General features: G+C 36.0%; 1 protein-coding gene across 2 annotated transcripts; it reads left to right on the forward strand.

The window, feature by feature from the left end:
• The first annotated feature begins 326 nt into the window (after positions 1-326).
• On the forward strand, positions 327-15,006 carry tdrd9 (tudor domain containing 9). 2 transcript variants are annotated; one of them, XM_051125160.1, is made up of 36 exons: positions 327-356; positions 452-732; positions 1,182-1,273; positions 1,466-1,539; positions 1,682-1,903; positions 2,002-2,124; positions 3,107-3,187; positions 3,803-3,973; positions 4,060-4,163; positions 4,559-4,678; positions 4,758-4,842; positions 4,938-4,995; positions 5,086-5,190; positions 5,296-5,393; positions 5,514-5,645; positions 6,257-6,416; positions 6,541-6,604; positions 6,718-6,781; positions 6,958-7,002; positions 7,254-7,307; positions 7,389-7,505; positions 8,070-8,177; positions 8,468-8,568; positions 8,898-9,071; positions 9,146-9,257; positions 9,401-9,616; positions 10,066-10,155; positions 10,773-11,030; positions 11,648-11,815; positions 11,905-11,975; positions 12,067-12,176; positions 13,578-13,674; positions 13,931-14,069; positions 14,190-14,308; positions 14,403-14,475; positions 14,563-15,006. In XM_051125160.1, the coding sequence occupies exons 2-36, from the start codon at positions 605-607 to the stop codon at positions 14,659-14,661; spliced, it is 4,032 nt and encodes a 1,343-aa protein (XP_050981117.1). In that variant the 5' UTR covers positions 327-356; positions 452-604; the 3' UTR covers positions 14,662-15,006. The 2 variants fall into 2 exon arrangements, with proteins under 2 accessions (XP_050981117.1, XP_050981118.1); XM_051125161.1 differs by having other exon boundaries at positions 347-369.
• Positions 15,007-16,306: the final 1,300 nt, after the last annotated feature.

Here is a 16,306-nt window from a genome sequence, read left to right on the forward strand (position 1 = left end):
TCAGCTTTGAAATCACAGAAATACATGACATTTTAAAATATATTCAAAGAGAAAACAGTTATTTTAAATGCTGTACTTTGGATCAAATAAATGCAGGCTTGGTGGGCAGAAGAGACTTCTTAAAAAAACATTAAAAATCTTACTGTTCAAAAACTTTTGACTGGTAGTGTAGCTTTGTACAAAAGTTAATTTTAATTAAAAAACTATAATTTTGTCGAGGCTCATATTTGCTTAATTCTAATTACTCTAATTAAAAAAAAAATTATATTTTTTATTTCAAAAAAGAAAAAAATGATATATTTTTTTTTGGCAGGCGGTTTTCCGTGAAGGATTTGGCGGGCAGTCAACAGTCACAGGTCCCTGATTACTGTAAAGACGCACACATTTATTTTTAAGCTATATTTTTTAATATCATATACAACAGTAACAAAAAGATTTCGTTACTGTTTAGAATTAAAAAAGTGGGCGTTGACCACCTACTTGCACCTCCTGGCGAAGCGGCCGCGGAAAGAGACGCTGGAGAGAGCAATTGGGCGCACGTGAGCTTTTCTCGGTGTTTGCTTATTTGTTGTTTTTGCGTGATTTTTTGTGTGGTTTGTGCAGGATGCATCAGGCCATCACCTCAGCTCAGATAGCACATTGGTTTACTGTCGGGGTACAGTTTGCAAACATCACAATCACTGATGAAGTGAAAAAGCAGGCAAAGGCCGAAGCTCCTGCAGCTGCAGACAGGTATAAGTCATGAAGGCATGAGTGGTTTTGCTAATTAAAACTGTTATTTTATTATGCAAACTTACTTAAAGAGGATTAAGAAACATGTTAAACAATAAATATTGGTGAAACTGATATTTGTATCAACTGTAGTTATCGCTTATTAGAAGAAAACAACTCGGGAGACACGTGATTGATTTTCACATAGAGTCAATCATTGCATTTTAGCACAAGCATTTTCATGTCCTAAAAAATTAGTATTAATGTATGACCCTTTACCTAAGTTTAGTTTTACGGGGTCTTCCATACTAAGCAACATTTAACATTTTCACAGTATACACGGTTTGTATAAAAATACAATTAAAAGTGACCTTTTTAAACCAGGCTTTAGTGTTGCGTAGTGTTAAACTAGACAGTAGATTGAGAGAAAACCTAAAGACAACACCACATGCACTTTTGTCTTGCTGCAGTTCTGTGGAAGAGTTGTCTGAACAGGCTTCTCCAGAGAAGGCAGGATCAGAGGGAGGAAACCAGAAGAGCAGGAGGCCAGAACTACTAACCAGTAATCACCCACATGCCAAAGACTGTTATTTGATTGTGCTTATTTAATTATCTAGAATCAGTACTCTTCAGTGCTATTAACATAACATCTGTCCTATTACCATGTTTAGCTGTTGTGTTACCTATTAGGATGTTATTGCTTAACTCGCATTCACTGTTCAAACTGTTTTGACATGTGACCTTTATACTATAGGTCCAGGAACCACCCCACCTTCACTGGCCAGTTATGAGTATCCAATTCTCCCTATTACTAAGAACAGACAAGAGGTACACACATACATATGCAAGGCACATATGGACACATTTACTCATAATTCAGTAAAAGATTTATCAATTTTCTCTTGTTTGGTTATGTTGTGTAGCTTTTATATGTGCATATAACAATCGCTCTCTGTGTTTGTTTGTGTAGTTGATCTCTCTGATTGAGAACAACTCTGTGATCATCATTCGTGGAGCGACAGGCAGTGGGAAAACCACCCAGCTGCCGCAGTTCATTCTGGATCACTATGCAGAGAAAAAGACACCCTGTAACCTGGTTGTTACTCAGCCACGCAAAATTGGGGCCACCAGCATTGCCCGCTGGGTGGCACGGGAACGCAAATGCACCCTAGGCAGTTTGGTGGGGTATCAGGTACAAGACTAAATACTATATACATTTATTTAATGTCTTAATGTCTTATTTAATGTTTCTCTCTCTCTCTCTCTCTCTCTCTCTCTCTCTCTGTCTAGGTGGGTTTAGAGAAGATGGCCACAGAGCACACCAAGCTGATTTATGTGACCACAGGAGTCTTACTGCAGAAATTAGTGGGAGCTAAAACACTCACAGAGTATTCGCACATCTTCATAGATGAGGTAAACAAATCTGCGAATTGTAGACATGTACTACTGCCACATTTAAACCACATCTGCTTGATACAAAGTACAGTAAAACAGTAATATTGTGAAATGTTACAATATAAAATAATGTTTTTATTTTTAAATACTTTTAAATGTAATTTATTCCTGTAATGTCAAAGCTTAGTTTTTTAGCAGCCATTATTCCAGTCTTCAGTGTCACATGGTCCTTCAGAAATTATGCTAAAGACACATTTCTTATTAAGTTGAAAACAATTGTGTTGCTTAATATTTTTGAGGAAGCCGTGATATGTTTTTTCGGGATTCTTTGATAAATAGAAAGTTCAAAAGAACCGCATTTATTTGAAATACACATTTATTAACAATGAAAAAGACTTAATAATCAATTTAATGTGCCCCTGATAAATAAAAGTATTAATTTCTTAAAAAAAAAATATCTCACTGACTCTAAACTTTTGAGTGATAGTGTACAGTTATAGAAACAGTATGCATATTTACTTATCAGACTAGTGATATTCACAATACCAAAATTTAAGTAGTTATAATTAAGCCATACTGGTGAAATTTAAAGAAGTCCACTTCCAAAACAAAGATTCACATATAATGTACCCCCCCCCCCTTTCTTGTCATCCAAGATGTTCCTGTCTTTCTTTCTTCAGCTGTAAAGAAATTATGTTTTTTAAGGAAAACATTTCAGCATTTTTCTCCATATAATGGACTGATATGGTGCTGATAATGCGGCTTCAAACAATCCCAGCCAAGACAGAAGGGTCTTATCTAGCGTAACGATTGGTTATTTTAATAAAAACATGACAAGGGGGTGAGTGCATTATATGTGAATATTTGTTTTGGAAGTGAACTTTTCCTTTAATGATACCAATCTGAATATGCAGGTAAAAACAAATATGCTATAATGAAAAAGTTGAATTTGAAAACAATAGCATGTAGCCTTCATTGTTTGCAATTTAACCTGGTTTAGGTACATGAGAGAACTGAAGAACTTGACTTCCTGTTGCTGGTTGTCAGAAAACTGCTGCGGACAAATTCCAGATATGTCAAGGTTTGTGCAACATGCATACTTTAAAGGGTTAGTTCAAAGGGTTGGTCCAAAATGAAAATTGTCATTAATTACTCACCCTCATGTTGTTCCAAAATTTTTGATGAAATCCGAAAGCTTTCTGACCCTGCATAGACAGCAGTGCAACTACCACATTCAAGGCCCAAAAAGGTAGTAAGGATATCATTAAAATAGTCAATTTTATGAAGCTACAAGAATACTTTTTGAATAAAGAAATTGTTCAATTAAGTGAATATTTTTGTTTTCTTTGTGCACAAAAGGTATTCTCATAGCTTCATAACATTATATTGGAAACACTGATGTTGCATGGACTGTTTTACCTTTACCTTTTGGACTGTTTATGTCCTTACTACCTTTCTGGGCCTTGAATGTGTCAGTTGTCTATTCAAGGTCAGAAAGCTCTCAGGTTTCATCAAAAACATTTAATTTGTGTTCCAAAGATGAACAAAGGTCTTACAGGTTTGGAACGACATGAGGGTGAGTAATTTAATGACACAATTTTCATTTTTGAGTGAACAATGCCTTTAAATCACGCAACCAGATTTTACATTCTAATTTTTTACCTTTTCTCCATTTGTCCCACCTCTCTTTCTGTAGGTCATTCTGATGTCAGCCACCATAAACTGTGCAGAGTTTGCAGAATATTTTGGATCTCCGATCCGCAATCAGATGAATCCAGCATACGTGTTTGAGGTGGAAGGAGCCCCATATGCCATTGAAGAGTTCTACCTGGATGAGCTTAAAACCATCCTACCTCTTGGAGTCAATGTATGGAAAGCATACAAAAAGCTATATTTTTTTTAATATATGTTCTGTTTAAATTGCTTATATAAATGTTTGTGTTTATGTGTCAGGTGGAGCAAACCTTCCCAATAGACCCTTGCATCACAGAGGAGATGTATAATGTTGCCGTCTCTCTCATCCAGAGCTTTGATGAGATGGAGGCTAAAGATCAAAGGTGAGTAATCACAATGAGACATACGTGCAATATCGTTTAAGATTTTTGAAATATTTTTGAAAGAAGCTTCACCAAGGCTGCATGTATTTGAGTAAAATAATTACTGTATAAATAATAGTGTGAAATATTTTTACAATTAAATTCTTTTTCTGTTTTAAAATTTAATTTACTCCTCTGATGGAAAAGCTGAATTTTTAGCAGCCATTACTCCAGTCTTCAGTGTCACATGATCAGTATTGAAAAAGTTCTGCTGTTTAATATTTTTTGGAAACTGATACAGTTTTTTTTCAGGATTCTTTGATGCTTTGTATCTTTGTTTGTTGTATGTTTAATGATTAAAAATCACATTTTAACTAATTAAAACTGTTAATGAGATGTGTGTTTGTGTGGAGCAGGTCCTCGGAGCAAACCGGAAGTGCTACTCATCCAGAGAGAGGTAGTGTGCTTGTCTTTCTGCCTGGGCTTGCTGAGATACAATATATGAAGGAGGCCCTCGGAAAACTTGTGCGCAAAAGGTACGTCTGTGTGTAGTGTGTTTAAACAAGTGTGCTTGTGTATAAATGTGTTAATGTGTGTGTGTTTGTTTGCTCATAGGTTGCAGGTATATCCTCTTCACTCTACTGTCACGTTAGAGGAGCAAAATGGAGTGTTCCTGGTTCCTGTACCTGGATACCGGAAGGTAAAATTTACTCTGAAGCCAAAGTTAATTACTTGTATGTTCAGAGTGTTTGAAGGATGTAATGGTATAAATTCCTGCTTTGTTTGTATTTACAGATAATTCTCTCCACAAACATCGCAGAGAGTTCTGTCACTGTGCCTGACGTTAAATACGGTGGGTGTTTATTTTTACACCTCCTGTGAGTTCTTGAGGTCATCCTATAGTAATAAGTATAACACATGCGTTATTTTGTGTGTTATGTAGTGATTGACTTCTGCCTTGTGCGTCAGTTGGTTTGCGATAAGGAGACCAATTACAGATCTCTTCGAATCACCTGGGCATCCAAAACCAGTTGCAACCAGCGTCGAGGTGCTGCATATGTTGCCTGATGTTTAACAGCACAGATTTACTGTAATGGCGCAATTGGTTCTCTGGTTTTCTGAAGTTTGCGTCTTTTCCTGTGCATCCTCCCAGGTCGTGCTGGACGCGTATCTAAAGGCTTCTGTTACAGATTGGTGACCAGACATTTCTGGGAGAATGAGATTCCAGATTTCACAATCCCAGAGATGCTGGTAAGGGAGCGATTTCATGTTATCAATGGCAGCAAGATCTGGAAGATCTTCAGAAATAGTAATTTTTTAATTATAAAGTTTTTTTGAGTTGGTTTTGACAGTGTGTGTATTAAATTGCAGCGGTCCCCATTGGCCAGTACCTTGTTGAAGGTGAAGTTGTTGGATATGGGAGATCCCCGCTCAGTTCTCTCCACGGCCCTCACACCACCCAACCTCAGTGACATCGAAAGAACCGTCCTGCAACTCAAACAGGTCGATAAAGCTTAGTGGTTGTTGGTTGCAAATATGAGCAGTTTTGACAGATTAATGTTGAACTTCTAATCTGACATTAAAATTACATGGCATATTAATGCAAACACACAACATTTTTGTATAAGTTTTAAATAAGAACAGGAAGTGACATCAAGTGAGAAAATTCACGTCTTAATGAAATAAAAGTGACTTGATATTCTAGTGATTATATTTAATTTTACAGTTTGTATATGAATATTGTGTTATTTCAGTATGATTTCTATAGTCTTACTGTTCATACACACACACACAGACACGTGTATAGCCTATATATATAGAGAGAGAGAGAATTAGCCTATATATTTTTGTTCTCAGCTTTCATTTAAAAATTAATTTTTAATCATTTTGTTATGTGTTTGCGTCATTTTTAGTTTTGGGGTTTTTTTTATTAGTACTATTTAGATTTTTTATTTTTTTTGCCAAGTTTGTTGCCAAGGCAACATTTATAATTTTCATCTAATAATTTAGTTTTATTTCAGCTTTATTTTAATTAACAATGTATTTTTTGAAATAATTTAAATATAAGTTTTAGTTAGCTATAATTAATAACCCTGATCTGTGTGTGTGTGTAGATCGGAGCTCTTTCTGTGCAGAGCAACAATCAGAGGCAGTTTGATGGCGATTTGACATTTTTGGGTCGTGTGTTGGCACACCTGCCTGTGGACTTGCAACTGGGCAAGCTGATCGTTCTTGGACATGTATTCGGGTGTCTGGAGGAGTGTCTTATCATTGGTATAACATTTTGTGTATTTGCGTGTGAAAATATCTGTATATCATTTGTATAGCATAATATCAGGTTGTGCCATGTTGCTATGAATTTTTTAAAAATTATAAAAAGGTATAAACTCTCTTTTAGCTGCATCTCTCTCACTAAAGAGTTTCTTTGCCATGCCATCACTGCAGCAGCTGGCCGGGTACAGGTAGGTTGACCTTTGACCCCACATACACTTCATTGGTTATCTGAATTAGGTTTACACTTGATCCTTTACACTAGAATCCTTGTCTGTACTGTCGTCTCTGTTTGATCTTACAGGAGCAAGTTGAGCTTTGCGCAGAATGTTCCAAGTGACTTCATTGCTTTCGTCAATGCTTTCAAGGTACGAAATACCTGAACATAACTTCTTTAGATTATCATCTTTTAATGTACAATTTCTGTAATAGTAAATATTAGTTACTACATAATAGTTTTGACAATATTGTTATGGGCCAATCTCAACTCTTTTTTTTTTTTTTTTAACTAATTGGTCTGATTTTGTTCTTCTTTGTTGTTCAGGCCTGGTACACATCTAGAGCTAAAGGAGAGCTCAGACACCCAAAGGTAAAAACATAGACATTGATCATATATTTAAAGATGGCAAAGGACACACTAGGGCTTTTTGCTCTCATAAACCACTAGATGGAACCCTTCTCAAGAGAAGTTTTTATATTTAGCTTGACACAATGTCTTAAAGGCGCTCAGGCTGCAGTGTACTTAAAGACAGTGCATTGTGTACATATATCAACAGTCAAACCAGAATGTGTCCTGTGTGCACGCTCCAACACCGTTATTTTTTTTTCTCCAAATAACAGGATGAACTGGAATGGGGCAAAGAGAACTGCATACAGATCAAACGAATCAGAGAGGTAAATACAGTGTGCATAGACAAAACATGCTAATTTTCTACACAGTTTGCTTTTTATACCCATTGTATGTGTGTGTTACAGGTGGCAGAGCTCTTTGAGGATCTGAAGAAGAGAGTGTCCAGATTTAACATGCACATCAGCAGTTCCTCAAACCCCACAGACTACACCAGTCTGCACAAACAGAGGTTCATCCTGCAGGTATACACACACAACAATATACTACACTACTGCAAGAACACTTTAAATTGAACAAAGGTTACAGTACAGTCCTGTAGTTACAAAACAATATGCATTTCAAATAAATTATGATTTTTAGAACTTTCTGTTATTAAAATAATCCTGAAATAGTTTTAACATTTACATTTCTTTAAAATAAATGTTCACTGAGCACCAGATCACCATGTTAGAATGATTTCTGAAGGATCATGTGTCTGAAGACTGGAGTAATGGCTGTTGAAAATACAGTCATGCAATCACTGGAATAAATTACATTTTAAAATATATTAAAATATAAAGCTGATATTTTAAATTGCAGATATAATTTGCAAAGTAAATTACAGTGTAAATGTAAAACAGGTTTTGTTTTTAACTTGTTTTACAGTTATACTTTTGATCAAATAAATGTAGTCTTGGTGAGCATAAAAGACTTGTTTTAAACATATCAGAACAGTTCTACCAACTCCAAATGGTACTGGGTGTTTGAGTATGCGTGTGATCCAACAGAATGTGATTGTTTATACTTTCTTTGTCTTTCTGGATTAGGTTGTCATTGCGGGTGCATTCTTCCCAAATTATTTCTCTCAGGGAGAGATCGATGAGCAGCTGGCATCTAAGGAACTTTCTGGAAACGATCCAAAGACCACCATTATGGTACCAGTGTCTCCACTTACAAAAGTCTGTCAAAAACTACTGTCATTGTGGAGCAATAGTTTGAAATGAATCTTGCTAAGCAAATTAGACTTTATAAATGTTTATAGCTAGCTAGATGAATAACACAACTGGTTTAATGGCATAGATTGTGAAGGTAACTTTAAAGGTGTTAACATTTGAAGGAGCCCCCTTTACAACCAGAACTGGTACCTCAGACTTGCAATGAATTGACCGTTTTTTTTTTGTACTTGTGCTGAGTATTTAAGGCCTAATGCCTTTCTCTCTCTCAGATTAGGAATCTGCCTCCATTTGCATTCCTGTGCTATAAGCAGCTACAGTCACTGTTCCGTCAATGCGGACAGGTCAAATCAATCGCTTTCGATGGATCCAGGTAACTTTTTTTTTTCTAGAAAAGCAAGTTTATATCTGGATCATAAAATGCATCATGTATTTTTCATGAGCTGTGCATTTCGTAATACAAAGAAATATTTTCATCCACAAAATTAGGTGCCATTAAAAGAGATATAAACTTAGAGATTTGCTAGATCTAGACTCAGAGTTGCTAGATGTTAACTCAGAGTTGTGATAAATAATCTCAGATTTGTGTTGTAATCTCACAAATTTGTTTTAATTTAGAATTACGAGATTTTAGTTTGAAGTTCAAAATTGTGAAGTCTCAAATCCTTTTTTTTTTTTTTTTTTTTTTTTTTCCCCCCACAGAGCGTATGTGGAGTTTTATCGCTCTTGTGTGAGGGAGACTGGTGTGTTACCTGAGGTCTTGTTGGCATTGCTGCGAGCAAGGCAGACTCCCGCTCTTCAGCTGCAAGTGCACCATGCAGATGAGGTCGAGGCGCATGCTAAAGGAAAGCCCATTGCACACCTACGTTACACAAGGTAGCTGCAAGTCCACATACATGGAGACCTTAAAAAAGACACATGCAGTTTTCAAACAGAAATCTCTCTTTCAGAGTTAATGTGGATGTTCAGAGCCATGCTGTGTCTCCTGTTGGAGTTCTGAGCAGCACTGTTAATCCAGAGAAACTTCCATCCAGCAGGGATTTTATCATTAACATCACAGAGGTGACACCTCAGCCTTCTTAATTTAGTTTTTGAAGGCTTATAGAGAAATGTAGCTTAACTATGACCCATTCTTGGTTCTTCTTTTTTTTTTTTTTTTTTTTTTTGAGCAGTGTGCAGGTCATTAATTGTACAATTATTTGTAGGTGATCGATGTGGGCCATTTTTGGGGCTTTCGGACAGATGAGAGCAGCGTAGAGAAACAGTGTCAGTTAACAGCAGCCCTAAACATGAGAGATCTGAGACCCTTATCTGTCTCTCTCTATCCAAATCTGCTGTGTGTGGCCCCCTTCAAAGATGGACAGCAAATGGCCAAATACTATAGAGCTAAAGTTCTGCACATCCTAGGCAGCAACGTAGAGGTACGTACCATACACGCACACACATAGACACTCACAATGTTCCAATACAGAACAAAACCCTCAATCATATCTATAATTATTGCTCTACGTGTATATCTATGCATACATATAAGACCCTGGATCACAAAACCAGTATTAAGTAACATGGGTATATTTGTAGCAATAGCCAACAATACATTGTATAGGTCAAAATTATCGCCAAATGTATGCCAAAAATCATTAGGATATTAAGTAAAGATCTTGTTCCATGAAGATGTTTTGTAAATTTCCTACCATAAATATATCAACTTACTAATCTTTGATTAGTAATATGCATTGCTAAGAACTGAATATTTAGATTTTTTTTGCACCCTCAAATTCCAGAATTTCAAGTAGTTGTATCTCGGCCAAATATTGTCCTATTCTAACTTATGACTGGTTTTGTGGTCCTGGGTTACATATGTGCGCAGGTGTTTTTTGTAGACTTTGGCAACACCTCTGTGGTCCCGTGCAGCAGTCTGAGAGAACTCCCATCTGACCTCATCACTCCCCCCTTTCAGGTACGTGTTTTTTCCCCACAATTTGAAATGATAAAAAAAAAAAAAAAAGTTATATTATATTTCGGCATATTAAAGGGATAGTGCACCCAAAAATAAAAGTTCCCTTATTATATATGGTGGTACTCATGAATGTGTGTCAAAGACTTACACAAGAGAAGAAATTGTTGCATGAAGTCATTACTTTTTGTGCACAAGAAAAAAATATTCTTGTAACTTCATAAAATTAAGGTTGAACCACTGATGTCACATGGACTATTTTAACAATGTCCTTACTACCTATCTGGGCCTTGAACGTGTCAGTTGCGTTGCTGTCTATGCTAAGTCAGAAAGCTCTCAGACTTCTTCAGACATATCTTAATTTGTGTTCCTAAGATGAGCAAAGGTCTTACTGATTTTTGGAACGACATGAGGGTGAGTAATTAATGGCAGAATTTTCATTTTAGGTGAACTATCCCTTCAAATGTCCAAATAAAAAGCTCTTTAAAATCATTGCATCATTCCTGAAGCTGCTTAAATTTGTCATTGTGAATATATGGTATATCTCCTAGCTGTCTACAGCTGGATATTTTTAATGGATTTTAATGAGCCTTAAGCTGTATCTGCATGTTAAATTGCAGGCACAGGAGTTTTGCATCGCAGGCATGGGTCCGTCTGCACAGTCGCTGATTCTGGGTGGTCGTTGGAGCAGTCGGGCACGTAACCGTTTTAAAACACTCACAAGTGGCCGCTCTGCCATAGTGTCCCTCTGCTCCATTCTGCACGGCGTCATGCGCGTCGACCTGCACATCTCCATGGAGACAGGCGATGTCAGTGTGGCGGACCTCCTGGTGCAGGAGGGACATGCCTGCCACATCCCTGAAAGCTTTGAGAGTCGGGTAACAATGCCACCACCACAGTAATGACTACCTGAAAAGTTTTCTTGATACCATTATTTTAATGTAGATTTTAACATTTTACCATCCAGTGTTGCCTAGTAACAATGAATAACTCCTGAAATATGCACTAATATATTTATGACCATTGACCACAAAATCAGTCATAAGGGTCGTTTTTTTTAAAACAGATTTATAGATCATCTGAAAGCTTTCCACTGATGTATATTTTTTTTTGTTTAGGATAGGACAATATTTGTTTGAGATACAACTATTTGAAAATCAGGAATCTGAGGGTGCAAAAAAAAAAAATCTAAATATTGAAAAAAATTAAGTTTTGATATATTTACAAAATGTCTTCATTGTACATGATCTTTACTTAATATCCTAATGATTTTTGGCATAAAAGAAAAATTGATAATTTTGACCCAATTTTTTGGCTATTGCTACAAATATACCCATGATACTTACGACTGATTTTGTTGTCCAGGGTCACTTTTTTGCATAAAGTTCAAAATTATAGTTTATTAAACTAGAAAAAAATGGAAATATGGGGGGAGAAAATGCAGAAGCTAAATCTGCTTTTTTTTTTCCACTCTTCTCTTTTTGCGTATTTGCAGCAGTCCCATGAGGTTCTGATGTCTCTGTATGAGGATATGGCCTGTGGCAGATTCACCCCTAGTTCTACTAGTGGTTCCTTGAACAGCAGGATGGAGGAAGACAAGCTGCTCATCAACGAGCTCCTTCAGCACTTTTGTGCCTCTGGCAGCAGCGCCCCCAAGTGCAAGGTGCTGGCATTGCAGCCCTGTGATCACCTACATTTGAACTGTGATGTGTATTTTCTCTGGTTTCTGAGTTCTGTTACGTCACTCTGTAGGCTTTAGTTTATGGTCCCAGCAGCCCACATAAGGTCAGCTTTCACAGCATGAGCAGGATCAGCAGCTTCAGGTAAGACCTGTCTTTGCATCTCATAGAACACACACAAGTTGCATCCCAGGAACAGATGCGGTGACTGTTGTGGGTTTGGTTTTATTTGCAGGGCTGTTGGCATTGAGAGGGACAGCATTAACTCGGTAATGGTAAATGAAAATCCACAGGACGGCCATGAGAGGATGTTGGTGGCTGCAACTGTGTCTCTTAGTGCCTCAGGTATGCACACAATCACATGATGACGACTGGTTGGGTTTGTCATAGTAAATGTAATGTGTACTGCTTTTCAAAAGATTGGGGTTAGTAAATTTGAAATATAATATTTCCCAATATTACTGTTTTGACTGTTTTTGACCAAATAAATGCAGCCTTGGCAAGGATAAGTGACTTTTTTTCAAAAAGGAAAAAAAAAAAAAACCTTCCCAACCCTGAATGATGTGTGTACTATGGAATCCTGTTTCCACCACTGAATAGAAAAATAAAAAAAGGTTGTGACTTTTTATCTCACAATTCAGATTTTTTTTTTTTTTTTTTTTTTTTTTTATACAGTTACATGATACAAACTCACAATTCTGACTTTTCTCACAAATTTGAGTTTGTATCTCGCAATTTTGACTTTGTCTCCAAATTTTGAGTTTATATCTCGTAATTGACTTTTTTTCTTGCAATTCTGATTTTTTTCTTAGAGATAGATGTTACATCTGAACTTACAATTGTGAGTTGGTCCAGTCCCGTTTTGAGGGGGAAAAAACACTGATATGTTTTCAGAATTGCAAATTTACATCTCAGAACTCTGACTTAACAACTTGTGTGTTATAAAGGCAGAATTGCAATATCTAAATGTGCAATTCTGACTTTATTTTGCAATTCTGACTATAACACACTATTGTGACTTTCTCAGAAATGCGAGTTTATATCTCACAATTCTGACTTAATTTGCAGTTGCGTGTTATAAAGTCGAGATATAAACTCAATTCTGAGATAAGTCAGAATTGTGAGTATTTCTTAGAATTACGATTTTAAATCTCTCAATTCTGATTTTATAACTCTGAATTGTGAGTTTTAATTCTGAATTGTGAGTTTACATCAAACAATTCTGACTTTATTTCTTAGAGTTGTGAGTTTATATCTCAAACTCACAACTCTCAACTTCTGACTATAACTTGCAATTATGAGTTTATATCTCAATTCTGAGGAAAAAAAAGTCAGAATTGCAAGTATTTCTTTCTTGTGCAATTCTGAGAAAAAAAAGTCAATTATAAGATGAAAGCTTGCAATTGCAAAAAAAAAAAAAAGTCAGAATTGTGAGATGAAAAAGTCGCAATTATCTTTATTTTCTTATTCAGTGGCGGAAATGGGCTTCTATAGTGCACTTTTTACCAAAAAAAAAAAAAAAATAAAATAAAAACTACTGTAAAAAACATAATAAATTGATATTAAATGACCTTTAAAGAATAAACACATTTTTCACATTGTATTAATTTATCAATTTTAATTTTACTCCTGTATTTGTATATCAGTGGTGGCTAATTTTAAGTTACCACAGCTGGTAAAATAGTGGTTGTGCGAAAACAAATTTCATGTTTTTTTTCCTAAATCATGATTCAATTCATGGTGCAGGTTCTCGTATTTTGCTGAAGGAAACATCTCTGATGCCTCATATCCATGGCCTCCCCTCCATTGTTACTATGCTCTTCACCCCTGTCATGGAACTGCGGTAACAGTCACCATGGAAACGCTTCCTCTCAATTACATAGATTCTCACATCACTCTGTAAAGGAAAAAAAAATCTGTTTGAGGAGATGTTCATTCAGTCCTACCATGTGCAAATTTTCACAAGATGTTAAAATTATCCATGCTTTTCAACCCCTGCAAATTGCAACCCACACTTGTTTATCTTCATAATTATCCTTTTTTGCATAATATGAATGCTTTAATGTGTCAGTTTAATTACACTGAGATGTATTCTGCAGTACTAATGAGGACAGGACCTGTTTTACTGGTGCTCTGTGCGGGCTGGGCTGGAACACTGTTTCCCAAAGTGCCGTGCTGCCTGAACATGACATTGAGCTTGCCTTTGACGTCAAGTTTGATATTGAAGACATCACAGAGGTATGTTTTGGCGTGTATGCGTGTTATTATGCGTTCATTGGTCAGCTGAGTGTCGGATTCTAGTTTGCTAGAATAAGTTGCATGGTAAAATGTGATTGTTTGAATGATGTGTATGTGTAGATAAATGCATTGAGAGGTACAGTGAACAAGCTGGTGTGTGATGGACCAAACGGCCTGATCAACCTGAGCCCTGACAAGATCAGCAGCCTTCAGGAGGAGGCCCGGGAACGGCTCATTGGGTACTCAATCACCATCCATCCTCCTCCTGAGACGTTTGAGAATCTCTATAACATGGGAATACTAACAGAAACATCTGTGATTCTGTCTCTTTAGACTGTTCATTAAAACCCCTCCCAGACCAGAGTGCACACCTGTGTACTATGAGAAGTTCAAAAAGTGGAACCAGGTAAGAATCCTCTGTTCCATAAAAATGTAATTTCTTAAAGCTCATCAGTAGAACAAGTTCATTGGGTTCTTCACCATGTGTCATCAGGTGGATCGCTCCCAGCAGATGGAGCTACAGGAGAAGGATGATGGGAAATCCAAAGGCGTGCTGTTTCAGCTGCATCCAATCACCTTGCTGAATATGTGAGGAGCATCATACACAAGAGAATTGTCTCCTAGCATTGCACAAGATTTTGTGGGGTTTTCAGTTTTATTAGAAGATGTTGATGGAAACATGTGAATGTTACTTCTATCAAATGTGCAGTGTTTTAGTTTTGTCATTTTTGCTACTTGAGAAAGAAATTTCAGTTGCACAATGCAGGGTTCCTTAATCTGTATTGAAAAAAAATTTATTCAGCTGCACTTTTTTGGTTTTTAAGAAACACTTCTAAGTTTGATGTTATGTTGCAATGTTTTAAAACAATGTCTGTTTAAATGTAGCTGTAAGCTGAGGTGACCATGTTCTTGTTGTACAGTAAATAATTTGTTCACATTCCTGGACTTTTTTTTTTTTTTTTTTTTTAGGGTAAAGATTTTTTTTTTTTTTTTTTTTTTCAGAAATAACTTTGCTGTCTTTACCCAGGTTGAAGCTCAAAAATATGACTAGTTCACCCATTAGTTTTCCATAAGATTTGTGCACAAAATTCCAAGTCATCTAAAGCTCTACAATAGGTAGGTGAGGAACACACCAAAAATATATTGTGTCTGTGTGTATGTGTATATATATATATATATATTGACCAACTGCGAGTTTATATCTCATGATTCTGATTTTATATCTCACCACTGCAAGTTTATATTTTGCAGTTCTGACTTTATAACTCTCAATTGCAAGTTTATATCACATAATTCTGACATTGTTTCTCAGAATTGAGTTTGTATCTTAGAGTTCTCAATTTATAACTCACAATTGCAAGTTTATATCATGCAATTCTGACTTCATTTCTGCAAGTTTGTCTTGCAATTCTAACTTTGTAACTCACAATTGGGAATTTATATCAAGCAATTCTGACTCCATTTCTCAGAATTGCAAGTTTGTATCACAAAATTCATTTGTCAATTGCTTTGTGAGGAACAGACCAAAAAGTTTGTCTGTATATATATATTGACCAATTGCGAGTTTATATCTCACAGTTCTGACTTTATAACTCAATTGCAAATTTATATCTCAGTTCTGACTTTATAACTCATAATTGCGAGTTTATATCTCACAATTCTGACTTTATTTCTCAGAATTGCAAGTTTATATCTGACAATTCTGAGAAAGAGTCAGTTGTGAAATGTAAACTTACTTGCGAAAAAAGTCAACTACATTTTTTATTTTTTCATTAAGTGGTGGGCTTCCACGGTGAACTTTTGATAACTAAAAAAAAAAAAATTTTTTACTACTGTATTTCAACTACTACTGTAAAACCTTAATAAATTAATATGAAATAACCTTTAAACAGTAAACAAATTTTTCAGAGTAATGTATTAATTATTTTAATTTTACTCATTTATTTGTATATTAGTGCTGGCTAATTTTAAATTACCACAACTGGTATGGTAGTGGTAGTGTGGTAACTGCACTCTCTCAGATAAATTTCATGTTTTTTCCTAATTCATGGTTCATTTTATGGCATAGGTTCTCGTATACTCGTAAGTTCACCCATTAGTTTTCCATAAGATTTGTGCACCAAGTCGTCTGAAGCTCTACAATAGCTTTGTGAGGAACAGACCAAAACGTTTGTGTCTGTATATATGTATTGACCTTCTATTAGTATATTTTGCTCTGAATGACAAGAGACCAACCC

The sequence above is a fragment of the Labeo rohita genome, chromosome 13 (assembly GCF_022985175.1).
Source record: "Labeo rohita strain BAU-BD-2019 chromosome 13, IGBB_LRoh.1.0, whole genome shotgun sequence".
In the NCBI taxonomy this organism is placed as follows: domain Eukaryota; kingdom Metazoa; phylum Chordata; class Actinopteri; order Cypriniformes; family Cyprinidae; genus Labeo; species Labeo rohita.

Excerpts from the sequence above, each read along its gene's own strand:
- tdrd9 (XM_051125160.1), top strand. The coding sequence starts at position 605 with ATGCATCAGGCCATCACCTCAGCTCAGATAGCACATTGGTTTACTGTC. Across the intron at positions 4,996-5,085 it reads TGTGCCTGACGTTAAATACG|TGATTGACTTCTGCCTTGTG; the intron begins GTGGGTGTTTAT and ends TGTGTTATGTAG. Across the intron at positions 7,506-8,069 it reads AACAGAGGTTCATCCTGCAG|GTTGTCATTGCGGGTGCATT; the intron begins GTATACACACAC and ends TTTCTGGATTAG.